Source organism: Nicotiana tabacum, chromosome 10 (assembly GCF_000715075.1).
Source record: "Nicotiana tabacum cultivar K326 chromosome 10, ASM71507v2, whole genome shotgun sequence".
NCBI lineage: Eukaryota > Viridiplantae > Streptophyta > Magnoliopsida > Solanales > Solanaceae > Nicotiana > Nicotiana tabacum.
The window spans coordinates 16,657,897-16,672,013 of NC_134089.1; the positions used below are offsets into that span (position 1 = coordinate 16,657,897).

General features: G+C 35.1%; 1 protein-coding gene across 3 annotated transcripts; it reads right to left on the reverse strand.

Moving 5' to 3' along the window:
• Positions 1–292: 292 nt before the first annotated feature.
• On the reverse strand, positions 293–6,649 carry LOC107826735 (thioredoxin domain-containing protein PLP3B). 3 transcript variants are annotated; one of them, XR_001657346.2, is made up of 9 exons: positions 4,546–4,845; positions 3,477–3,551; positions 3,346–3,393; positions 3,102–3,244; positions 2,513–2,585; positions 1,971–2,032; positions 1,257–1,354; positions 1,004–1,185; positions 293–651 (listed from the first exon to the last, which is right to left on the reverse strand). XR_001657346.2 is itself a non-coding variant. In XM_016653760.2 (9 exons), exons 2-9 carry the CDS (start codon positions 4,627–4,629, stop codon positions 1,082–1,084), a joined length of 687 nt encoding a protein of 228 aa, XP_016509246.1. In that variant the 5' UTR covers positions 4,630–4,676; positions 6,395–6,649; the 3' UTR covers positions 883–1,081. The 3 variants fall into 3 exon arrangements, 2 of the variants coding, with proteins under 2 accessions (XP_016509246.1, XP_075078732.1); XM_016653760.2 differs by lacking the exon at positions 293–651 and adding an exon at positions 6,395–6,649 and having other exon boundaries at positions 883–1,185; positions 4,546–4,676; XM_075222631.1 differs by lacking the exon at positions 293–651 and having other exon boundaries at positions 883–1,185.
• Positions 6,650–14,117: the final 7,468 nt, after the last annotated feature.

Consider the following 14,117-nt stretch of genomic DNA (forward strand, 5'->3'; position numbering starts at 1 on the left):
AAAGAAAAGAAGCATAGAAATAAAAAAGAATTGGAGAATAAAGAGAAAACCCCGTTTAAACTCTCATTTTCCTTTTTCTTGAAATCCATTTATCATTCTAAATGTTTTTATAACGACCAAATGATCTGGCTCATCATTAGAAGCCATGACAAGCTGATTAACATGGTTTAATGAACCTGAAGATGTTCCACTTGAATAAGAATAGACTTTACCTTGTATAAAACGGATTACTTAACGACCAATCGTTTTATAATATCATAGTACCAAAATTAGAATATTCTTATATATCATAGTACCAAAATTAGACTTTACCTTGTATAAAAAGGATTTTTACACCATTATATCTTTTTACAAAAGACAACTATAAGTAATTGTTCGTGGAAAACAAAAGTACCCTGCTACAAAAGGTAAATAACAACTGAAATGTAGTCAAAGGGTTGGGATCTTGAATGAAGTTTAATGAGTAAGAAGAAGGAATCTCAGGTTTACTGTTTCATGAAAACACGTAGAACCAGTAGAGGAAGACGACTGAGAAGGATTGAACTAAGTGAGTACGACGTTGCAGAGTTGAGTTAATGGTAAAATCAGACAGAAGAACTTCACTGATTACTGGAGACATAATCTCGAACATCAAGAATCAAAGCACCACATCTATGCATCAACAGAGACAATAAGGCTAATTAGAGATTTCTTTCAAAACAACTTTTATAAGAAGAGAGATTTGGTAGGAATATAAAGATATGAAAGAAGTGGAGAAAGGAATATACGGAGGAGAGCAGAGTTTGTTGATAATACTGGACATCCATTTATAGAAATATTAATGCTCAATATGAATGGAATTAAGCAAATATTTAATTCCAAAAAAAATTAAAGCAGATCACGTAGAGCTTTTGAAAAGATTAGGGTATGACATGAAAGCTTCAAAGAGGGATAATGCGCTTACATACGCAGCACTTAATAGTTTTACGATTTGGAACTTTTTGTTATACGGTGAATAAATTACCAAGAAAATTTGGATACGAATGCATTCAAGGCTGACGAATAGTCATTTGATTCAAAACTGGTGACCACTAATAACTCATCAGTCTGAATCAGAATCTGGATTGATTGACGATCTCACTGTCTTATTTCTTTCACCATATGAATCTTCATCATCTTCTTCTTCCTTATTCTCTTTGATGATTCCTGCACCGAAGATGGTTTAGTAACTGCAATAAGCTATCGATCGATAGGAATCATCAATTAAAAAGCATTACCTTTCTTTAACAGAAGACCCTCCAGAGTCCTCGTGCTGAAATCATCTTTTCCGCCCAAATCTTGAAAACCAACCAGCCTATCTGAAGCTATTCCATTCCTGAAAAGCAAAATTCTTCAGGTGTAGAACAAAAGGAAATGACATCATCTGAAAAAGAAAGAGTACGATTAACCACACACCTAGGATGTGTTGATGCTTACGTTCACATGTATGTGTATGAATTTCAGGAAGTTTAGGACTGGAACCATAAATAAGATTGCTAGAGTGTACCCCTTCCCTTTATCCACTGTTTTGATGAAGCTACAAGTGACTTTAAACTATGTTTGTGAAGATCGTGATAGCTCCCTCGTCTAATTTACAGTAAAAGAGGGTAGCTCCCCTGCCTAATCAAATCCAAGACCTGAAACAATTAAGACTGTTATGCCCGCTACAAATGTTAACTGCTGGCCAACCTGCCCTAAACAGTTAATTCACTGACAGACAGATCTTTTACTTCCCTTGGTGCATTGGGCCTGTTTTGATAGATTTAGACCAATAAATTAGGAGAATTTAGGTTCATTCTTCTTGCTTGAAGGAAAGAGCTATTTTGAAGTTCTTAACATTGCCTTGGAAACAACCATAGAACCCCACCCAAACATGGATAAAATAAATGAGAAAGAATACAGCAGTGCGAAGCAGAGTACCCTAAAGGTTAAATAGACCAGGCCGCACTAACCTGAAAAAGATGACACATGGTAGAGTTTTAATTCCCAGCTTCGTAACGAAAAAGGGAGCATTCTGCATTAAGTATACGAGATAAAATGAGAAATAACAGGAAAATCAGATCCAATGAACAGTTCTCAAAAAGTTATAGAGCCAGTCTTTCCTTCCTTTCTTTTGTGAGATTTCTTTTTGGGAAAAGGCTCAAACTTGCCCCTGTGGTATTCAAGATGGTCTATTCATACCCTCCGTTTGAACTTGAGCTCCACCATAACCCTATCGTCAAATAAGCGAGCTACCACTACCCTTTTCCACCAACAACTCTAATGTGAGTTATTTCTTGTGTCCAAAAAGACCACAAAATGACATGTGTCATTAATTAACACCCCCCCCCCCCACCCCTTAATATTTTGTACCAGCCCCTTGCCCTCATTTTACCCACACCCTCTTTTTTTCCAACCCCCCTTTTTCTTCTGGGTGCAGATACTTCACAAAATTTCAGGACTGTTCCTACTATACTAATCTGAGGAAGAATACAAAAACTCAAGATATACAGACCTCCGCATCCAACTTTAGAAACTTTGTATCAACATGTCTTGGTGCGAGAGACTTCAAATGCTTATCCATGATCCTGAAAGAGCAACAAATACCATTATGTTTGTGCATGCATGCATGTGGATATACACAGCTAGATTCCTACTCTTTTTCCCTTTCACTAGTATGTATAGCTAGATTATTCTATGCTGAGCATCGACGCATTGAAGTAGGAAGAGAAGCAAGAGAATTTCACAATCTGGCCAATTAAAAATTTGGATGATCAGTTAACCATGTTAAAGCTGTCACAAACGGAACCTTCAAGATGCAAATTTAGGCAACACTTTTATGAGTGCCAAGCTTGTTGCATCAGATTACAGACTGAAGTTCTTGCACTACTGACTTCTGAAGAAACTCAAACTAAAAATCTACAGTATGAGATATACCAGAATTGATCTAACTTGGAAAATTACTCTCTCCCTCCCGCTTTATCTCAAACACCAATAGCAGCAAAGAATAACAGAAACAGCTATCCAGAAAGAACCCCCCTCTTATGTCTTTTTCTTTTATGTGGGAAGGGAAGTAAACAGTAAAACATGAAGTAATTCCTTACTTGCATCGATAGAACTCCCGATGGTAGAAGTGACAAATCACTTTCTCACAACCAGTAACTTCACCCAAAAAATCTCCTTCACTAATCTCTCTATATTCTCCATGCCCTTGCCTTTTTAGAGCTTCTCGCTTCTCTGCTTCTTTCTTTAGAACAGAATCAAGACAAACAATTGTTCAACGTTAAGGCACCTTGCCTCCAGATATCACTAACTGTGTTGACCTGCATGCAAAACAAAATAACAGACCTTGAGAGCCGCAATCCTATCTGCGTGCAACTTTTCCAGCTCAGGGTCCTGTTAAAAGCACAATGAGCAAGTAAACATACATGCAAATTATGTGCCTAGAACGAGAAACAGCGATGGATAAGCAAACTTACATCCATCAGTTCATCAAGATCTATGTCTTCATTAACAGAAGATGATGCTAGCGCCTTCTCTTGAGCCAACACTTCCTAAAGGGTGAAGTTGCATACAATGATCAGTAGTTAATACCCGCTAAATAAAACTGCGGGATGTTTGAGGTATATAACAATGATTTAACTATCAATATCAAATATTAGGCTATCTCAAAGGAATAGCAAGTAAGATTAAGGCCTAACTCCCCCGAAATGTTGACTTAACTCATTATATCTAAATGACTTCTTCTTAGCTTATTAACAAAATAGCGGTCTTAAATGGTTAGTAATTGGGGTATAGAAATAAACAGATTAACATAGTAAATAATTCTCAGTATTTCCCATAGAAGAACGTCTTTATCCTGAGACCGGAGGCAGCATTAATCTAGCCACACAATAGAAACACGACCTGTAGCTCTTAGTTGCTTGGCTACTGATGTAAATACTATCGTTGCGCTTTCATAGTGTCATTTTAATACAATTACTCCATTAGATAAGCTTGAGGCACCAGAAAAGTATACTTCACATTAGGATGCCATAATTATGAAGAGTTTCATACCAGTCCTTACTAGTTGTAGGAAAAAGGATGTAAATTCTACTGAATTTGAAAATATTTTCTTTCATGACAAATGCACCCTCTTTATTAATTTGCTGAAAAGCAATTATCTGAGTCTCAAGGAGAATGGTGCATGCAGAGTTGTCTCTGTGGTCAGTAAAACAATTTAATGCTACATCACAAATATCTGGATAGAATTATTAGTATAGAATTTTAAGAATTCATAGTATCAATATACATACAATTACACCTGTCTCACATGAATACAAAAAAATCCAAATTTTACTGCAATAAAACTATGCCTCAATCCCAAACTAGTAGAAATTTGCTATATAAATCCTTAGTAACAATTCCGCTCTATTTGGACACAATATCCAAACTTTATTATTTTCTGCACATAAAAATCCAAACTTTACTCTAATCAGGTCCATTTATTTATCCAAATTAATAAAATAAGAGAGATTCAAATCAGAGGGGAAGAAAAAGTACAAATACCTTCTGGTAATCACGAGCAGCAGCAGCCATTACATTTCCAAATGCTAAATTAGAGAGAGTTGATTTCACTGAATCCGGATCCATCTCCTCTCCTCACTTTTTTCACTTTTAGCAAGATAATTTACTGTAACCTAAATCCAAAAAATACAATCAAAGAAGGTTAAAATGCGAATTTAAAACGGAGAATCTGTGGATCGATATTTTCTGTAACTTGAAAAAACTGTGAAAAGGCGCAGATTTCAGATTTGTCTACCAATTGGGAGTTGCTATACCCGAGTTTCGTTTAAATTTTAATGCATCTTTTTGAAAAGAATTGATATTTAATAAAGGAGAGAAAAGACAAAACATGGTCAAGAAAAAAAAAAACACGGTACCTTATCTTTGGGGTTAGGTTCCAATGGTCCCTTAAATGTATTGCTGACCAGTTTTGGTCCATTAAATTTGTTAAAAACGAGCATTTGTGGACTCCGTCAAATATTAAGGGTCTGTTTGGAAAGTCATGTGTAATTAATTAATGACGGGAATTTCTGAGGCATGGGACTTCTTTAAATTTTTCTAATTTCAAGAATTTTAAAATAGTATAAAATAAAAAATAATTATAAAAATTACATTAAAATCATAAAATTATTACAAATAATCTATTTAAAATATTTATAAAGTATAATTCAACTATGAATAATACGAAAAATATGACATATATCGTAATATGCAAATTAGCTGCAAACGTCATTGCAACTCAAACATCAAAAGTAATGCATTTGATACGAAATCTTATATGTAACTCTTAAAAAGTAATGAATCTTGAAAGAATTTCGATATTATGATTTGATATTTTTCTTAAACTATTCCTTTTATTTAATATGCTTTCTATTTGAAAGAGAATTTATATAAAAGCATATTTCACAATTTCAATATAATTCTCCAGCATCTTTTATTTTTAAGTTTCAACAGGTTAATAAAGTGACACATAATTCACCATACAAATACCGTGATAACTAATTATTTGTAAATAGTTACTAGCTAATATTGAACTATTAAATTAATAAGTATTGTATCTCGTAAACGTGAAAAAAATATTTAGAAAAATAATTATAAAAAATTATGGACTATTATTTAGTAAAGACATAACAAAAGTTAATAAATAAATATTTTTTAAATGAAAACTTTATTTAAAATTTACTATCATAGCAGTCTTAGTGGATAACGTGCAATAACTTTTATTTTAATTATGGCATAAAATACTCTCAACTTAATGATTTATGAATAAGAAAAAAGTAATTTTGAATAGTCAACGATTTATTAAGAAAATTTGAAGATTTACAAGGTTAGTTACATATAATTGCATAAAGTTCTATTAGACGAGTCTAGTACGTTGCGCGTTGGGCGTAACCGGGGCGTAAGCCCCGATGGCCGAGGCGTAAGTCTCACGGAACTAAGCCCCACACATAAGCCCAGGGGCATTTTATGAGTGCTCCGCCCAGGGGCGAGACCCGAACAAGTCCCAATTCTGCCTTTTATAACAGGGCTTACATTAACATATACACATGACGAATCTAAGAACCAGAACAGATTTAGAACATAATGATTTCAGAACTTAACAAAACTTAACAACAGAATCATGTTCAATTAATCATATTCATATTATAGCTACTAACTTTCATCGGCCAAACATTCACATGTATTGCGACGAAAGATGGATTTATTCTTTGATTCTACGAATGATCCAAACAATAACAATTAAGAAGCAAACATGTCTCAAATCTGACAGACAAATATGATGTTATAACCGAAAGGTGATATTCAATTAATACTATGAACATTACATGAAGCAAGAAGAAAAGAGGGGTACCTGGAGCGCAAGTCTACAGTTCCAAAAAACAGATAAAGGCGAAGAAATCGGCTGATTGGAGCCTAACAAAACAGATCCAAGGATTAGCAGCAAAATCAAGCAGCCATTTTGAGTTCAAATCACTCCCTTAAAACCCAGAATATGCAGGATAATCGAGCAATTGAGACGACTTCAAAATTTCTTTTGAATCCTAGTCTTCTTCTGTTCGTTTTTTTTATTAGTTTTCTCAGTTTTTTTTTATTTAATTTTTTGATCTTTGGCGTCTTTGGTTTTCAACTAGTTGCGACTACTGTTGGATTTCAACATTTTATGGGAATTATATGGGTAGTGGGCTTGGACAGATTTGGGGTGAGAATTGACAATGTAAAAATTGCACGGGGCGTCCTATTTGGTCGCCCCTATTCAACTTATAAATATTTTTTTAAATTTTTTTAACTTGTACCTACTTTTTAAATAACTTCAGCTCTCTTTCTCCTCCGCCTTCTCCTCCTTTGTTTTTTTTTCCATTTACAAAACAAATTGGTATTTATCTCCAGAAGCAACGCTGCTTTAGTTATAAGGAGAATTTTTTTTATTTGAACAGTTTGGTAGTTGTACTTCTGCTCCAAATTTACAGCAAATTAGTCTTAGAAAAAAGTTTAAGTTACCAGTAGGATTTGTTTTGGATTGCTCACTGTTGGAAAGCGTTTTTGTAAGGCCAATTATTCGTGTACCCTTTGGAAATATATATATATTTCTTGGTATGATTTTTGTGCAGTATATATTCGTACGCCTCTCTACTTATTTTTGTTTGTTTGGGCACCGTTATTCCTTTTTTTGTCTCAGAGGACATACATCGAGCATCTTGTGGCTTTCTTAAAAACATAATTTGCTCATTCTAGTCCACTTCAGCTAACAGCCACTAGCTACAACTAAGGCAAAACAACAAAAATACAGCTAGAAAATTATAATTGACAAATACAGCACATTAACAAAAACTTCAGCTCTAGAGCTGAAGTTTCCCAATTACAACACAAAAACTTCAGCTCTAGAGCTGAAGTTCGCCAGTAACAAAACAAAAACTTCAGCTCTAGAGCTGAACTTCAGGCCCGACTACTAGAATGCTGAAGTTTTACGTGATTGCCTTTGCCACTTCAGCCCCGTGTGCTGAAGTTATGCGAAAAGGCGGGTACGCTTGCAATTTATTTTGCAAAGCGGACACAACTTAAAATGTGACACAAAAAGCGGATATAAATGCAAATGCCCCATTGGCAATTGGGCCAATTAGATTAGGCTTTTGGCCCAATTTTAATTAAGACCAAACAAGTTATTTATTTCTTTTCTTTGTTTTTCTTTCCCTTTTCAATTAAAAATCCTAATCAAATTAATTAAGAACCTAAATTAATCATTAAATCAAATCTAATTTGTGGTATTAAACCTAACATTTATTTCTAAGATTTAAATAATTTATCAACGGAAATTACTAATTTAAAATTAAAAGCTAAAAATGCAAAAATGACTTGTATTTTTTGTGATTTTCATTTGGTTATGCATGTAATTAAATTCTAAATGCAATTAAGGTCTAAAATGTTAGATGAAAAATTAAATATTTTCTTATGATCTTTTATGGTTTAAAACACTTCTAAACTATTTTGGAATATTTTTAGGAGTTATTTGCATTAGGGCAAAAATTGGGTGCTCACAAGGATAATAACAAAATTACTATTTTATCCAATGTAAACTCAATTTTTAAAAGGAAAAAAAGGCGAACGACATTTATCTAAGGGCTTTCATGCTTTTAATATAATATAGATTCTCACTATCGGAAAAGTTTTTTTAAAGAAAATATATTTGAAAAAAAAGAATCTGAAAAGTTACCTTATAATTACATTCAATTCTCAGTTCTTACCTCTCATTTGAGAATTAAAGAGTGTAATTACTCCCTCTCACTATTTTAAAAGGCAGAATTGGGATTCTCCCCCCGGGCGGAGCACTCGTAAAACGCCCCTGGCCTTATGTGTGGGGTTTAGTTCCGTGAGACTTATGCCTCAGCCGTCGGGGCTTAGGCCCCAGACACGTCCAAGGCCTAGTGTACATGGCTCGCCTAATAGAACTTTATGCAACTATGTGCAATTAACCTTGTAAATCCACAAATTTTCTTAATAAATCGTTAACTATTCAAAATTATTTTTTCTTAACCTTAAATCATTAATTGACATAATTACAATAAAAATTATTGCACGTTATCCGCTAAGACTGCTATGATAGTAAATTTAAATAAATCTTTCATTTGAAAAAGTATTTATTTATTAACTTTTGTTATGTCTTTATTATATAATAGTCCATAATTTTTTTATAATTATTTTCCTAAATATATTTTTTCATGTTTACGAGATACAATATTTATTAATTTAATAGCTCAGTATTAGCTATTAACTATTTACAAATAATTAATTATCATGGTATTGTATGGTGACTTATGTGTCACTTTATTAACTTGTTGAAACTTAAAAGTAATGATGCTAGAGAATCATATTTAAATTATGAATTATGTTTTATATAAATTCTCTTTCAAATAGAAAGCATATTAAATAAAGAGTATTTTGAAAAAAAAATATCAAATTATAATATCGAAATTCTTTCAAGATTCATTACTCCTTAAGAAATACGTATAAGATTTCGTATCGAATACACTACTTTTAATATTTGAGTTGTAACGACGTTGCAGCTAATTTGCTTATTATGATATATTGCATACTTTTCGTATTGTTCATACTTGAATTATAATTTATTAATATTTTAAATATACTGTTTCTTATAATTTCGTGATTTTAATGTATTTTTTTACAATTATTTTTTATTTTATTCTATCTTAAAATTCTTGAAATTAGTAAAATTTAAAGATCCTTGGGACTTACTGTCACGACCCTAAACCTGAACCCGATCGTGATGGCCCTCTCTTGAAGACAAGGCCAGCCAGTCTAACCCAATTCATCTTTTAAAGCAGTTAATTAACACAAATATAGATAATAATGCGGAAGTCCAGCCCGACATAGCCCTAACCGGGGTGTCACAAGTCACGAGCATCTATAAGAATGAAATTTCCACTTTACAGTCTAGAAATACACTGAACAAGAATAATGAATAACATAGAAAGACAGTGGTGCTGCGAACGCTGGCAGTCACCTCACTAAAACCTCTACAACTCTGCCTCCACGCAGCCAATACCCGCTACCAGGTGAACAAATACCTACAACTGCACGCGAGGTGCAGGGAGTAAAGTGAGTACTCCAACTCAGTGAGTAATAAAGGTAAATAATAACTGAGCAGTAAGAAATCACGTAAAGCAATCAACATGCTATATAGAAGTAGTGTGAAACTCCTTGAGAAAAATAAGTGAAACTGTGAATTCTTTAGAAAATACCTTGGCTCAGTTTTAAACCTCTTTTGAAAATGATCTTTTCAAAAGTTGTGAAATAATTTCAAAACAATTAGTGTCGCTATGCACAGAAATCCGCCCCTCGGGCACAAATACCACAATTAAACAAGTAAAAGACAAGTGAGTATGCAAAATGAACATATAAACCTCGCCCTTCGGGCAATCATATAGAATAGTGGTCAGCCATTATTACCTGACCTCACAGTGTTATTCCTGGTCAGTCATTGTTACCTGACCAAATTGCATCATACAGTGTCATTGTTACCACTGTCCTGGTCAGTCATTATTACCTGACCAAATTGCATCATACAATGTCATTGTTACCACTGTCTCAAATCACATGGGTACCCGCGCTCACTGTGAGTGTGCAGACTCCGGAGGGGCTCCTACAGCCCAAGCACAATAATAACATAAAGCCTGAAAGCCTCCTCACTTCACTCATAAGGCCTGAAAGCCTCCTCACATCACTCATAAGGCCTGAAAGCCTCCTCACATCACTCAAGCCACCGCGTGGCATAAATAGTAACTCAGGCCCTTGACCTCATATCACTCAGCATATCCTTACATATGGTCCTTGGCCTCACTCAGTCTGAAAATCATCACAAGCCCTTGGGCATTTGTAAAACAGTAGTTCTCAGCCCAAAATATCATTTAGAAATATCATTTGAGTTTCAAATCTGTATAAAAGTGGCTGAGTTTGTAAAACAATAATCATCAGCAGGACTGAGTTTAAATATAAGTCAAAACAGTGAGGAAATAGTGATAAAAATTCCCGAAGGATTCAAATAATTGGCACGAAGCCCAAATATAGCAAACAACCCAAATCATGATGATAACAAATCAGTTTCATTCAAATATGTAGTAAAATCATCAATACGAGATGGACCAAGTCACAATCCTTAGTAGTAAAGGACCCCGCGCTCTTCATCCAGTGCGTGTCTCACCTCAATATAGCACTATGATGTGCAATCCGGGGTTTCAATCCCTCAGGACATCATTTACACTCATTACTCACCTCATACTGGCCAAAGCTCTAGCTCGCTATGCCCTTGCCTCTCAAATTAGTCTCCTTGTGCGACGAATCTGCTCAAAATCACAGCGAATATGTCGCATTATGCTAAAGGGACAATACCCAATCGAAAACACTCGAAAAAATATCAAAATTCTCGAAATTAGCAAGAACTCGAGCCCCGGACCCACATCTCGAAATTCAGGAATTTTTACATCAACGGGTTCCTTATCTCTCCACGAGTCTAACCATACCAAAATTATCAAATTCCCATAACATTTCGACCCTCAAATTCTCAATTCTATCCGAGAGGGTTTCTAACTTTTTCCGCTAAATTCACGGATTTAATGCCAAAACTTGTAATATATTCGAGTAATCTAACCAAAATTAAGTTAAAAATACTTACCCCGTTGTTCTCTCCGAAAATCTCCCAAAAAATCGCTTTATCCGAGCTCCAAATCATTAAAAATGGAAAATCTCCCGAACTTAACATTCTGTCTGGTACTGTTCACGGGGTTACTGTATACGACACTGTTCACGGGGTACTGTTCACTAGGTACTATTTCTGCAATTTTTCTCCAAATTTTACTAAGTCCGAAATCACTCCGAAACACTCCCGAGCCCTCGGGGCTCCTAACCAAACATATGCACTAACTCAACAACATCCTAAGAACTTAACCGTGCGATCAAATCGCCAAAATAACGTCATATACCATGAATTAAACTTTAAAATCTAAGAATTCTTTCAAATTTCATAAAACATCAAATTTTCCATTTTGAGTCCGAAACACATCAAATGACGTCCGTTTTCAACCAAACTTTACAGAAAGTGCTTAAACCATATATAAGACCTGTACCGGGCACCGGAACTAAAATACGGGCCCGATATCATCACTTTCTAATCAAATTTCATTTCAATTTTCCTTAAATATTTTCAGAAAATAATTTTTCTCAAAAATTCATTTCTCAAGCATGAGACCTTGGAATTCGATGATTCTTGTTCCTATGAGTCACAAATAATGATACAAACATAGCCCTTCAGTCAAAACTCAATTCGGAGTTCGTTCGCTCAGTGCGATATCCATTTCGCTCGTTAAACAATTATCAGATGTTTCGCGTCAAAAACCCAATCGTGACTTGATGAAGTTGGACCAAACTTTTCAGATCAGTCCTATAATTCATTATCAAAATTCCGAAAGTCTCGAAATCAAATTTCAATCTCGAGAACTAAAAATGGATCTTTGGATCATTACGTGCTTATGCTCAAAACGACAAAAATCTTCCAAAAACTCTTCCAAAACTTATCCGAGCCTCATGTGACCCCGACCAAACATGCCAACACACCCCATAACATCATTCAAACTTTTTCCAATCAACAAAACACCTCAAAAAACATCAAAACCATCAATTCACATCGAATTCAAGCCTAAGTTTTTCAAAAACTTCCGAAACACGCATTTGATCAAAAACCCGACCAAATCACCTCCGAATGACATGAAATTTTGCACACACATCCTAAATCACATAATGAAGCTACAGAAACTCTCAGAATTCCATTCCGACCCTTGGATCAAAATCTCACCTATCAACCGGAAATCGCTAAAATACTACTTTCGCCAATTCAAGCCAAATTCCACACCGGACCTCCAAAACCAATTCCGATCGCGCTCCTAAGTCATAAATCACCTAATGGAGCTAGACAAATCATAAAAATTCCGATCCAAGATCATTTACACATAAGTCAACTCTTGGTCAAACCTTTCAAATTCAAAGCTTTCAACTGAGACTATTCTTCCAAATTCATTCTGATTAACCTGAAACCCAACACCAATGATTTACATAAGTCATAATGCACCACACGAGGCAAGTAATGCCCAAGAACTGGCGAGCGAAGTGCAAAAGCTCAAAACGACCGGTCGGGTCGTTACATCCTCCCCCACTTAAACACACGTTCGTCCTCGAACGTACTCAGAGTTGTTCTAAAAGCCAACCAATAGCTGAATAACTTTACCATGCATATACCCGGGGGTGATCCTACATCACCCTATCTCATATAGGTCCGATAACACAATGTAACTGAACTTTCACAATCTAACCTAGCATATAAACCTTAGAACCACATTTTCACTTCTGAAATCATCTATAAGATTAGAATCTCACATCTATACTTTGAATAAGTCCGAACAAGCTGTATTCACCCATACCTGCATCGTCAGGTGCAATTATATGACATACCACATAACTCAAACATATGTAGAGATAAATTCCATTCATAGCAGTTGTACGCAACAACCGAATACAGGTAGAAAACCTCTTATCAACTAAAGTCTCATTCCAGCACTTTCATATACTGCCAATGATAATGAAACACACAATAAGCCATAACCATTTCCCAGATCAACCATTCATGAAGCCATTTTTTTTGGCAAATACCAAAGCAAATTTCTGAGCCGAACCTCGATATTATCCTTCCAACATATTGAAACCGAATCTGTTGTATTCATTGATGTTCCCAACGATCTCATCTAATCCAACACAATTACTCTTCCTGATCGACTTCCATTATGAAACTCCGATAGAACCGCACCATAGGTACCTATAACCAACATATCGTAATGCCTCACAATACTAAAAGGTAACACATAGATCCCTATAATTGCTAATAGCTCAAAACAACCGAAGCAACACATCCTCCACCAACGGCAACTCGAAGTCAACAAAATCGTCTCGATGCTGGACACATATCCCATATTGGTCTACCAATGGACCATACATCAACTCCAGTTACACACAACTGATAAATAATCCTTCGAAGGTCCACAATGACTGAATCATAGCACATACTAATATCTGACTAACTTACCCACATTTTGCCATCCACAACCACAATCTAACCTGTATATGAGAACTCCTAGTCTCCAAGTCCATAAAACACATGAATTACCATATCTGATCCCAATTCCACCACTCTCATATATAACTCACCTCTAGTACCCAATCACTTCACGAGAGATACAAAAACATTCTTCTGTGCCGCCAAGCAAACTCGAATATCAGCGGTCAATCTAGCTAGAAAGTGCCGCAATACTACTGAAGTGTCATCCACTTTATCATGTTACCCTTTTTCTGAACATATACTATCATCAAATCACTTCTAATTAGAAATATCATTCCCTTAACCATCTGAGGCTACCCGCTACCTAAGAGTTTTATGAACTTCCTTTCGGAACTGAACTGTAACTCTACACACGCAAATCTCGATCCTCCACTACATACCGCACATACCATATCATCCT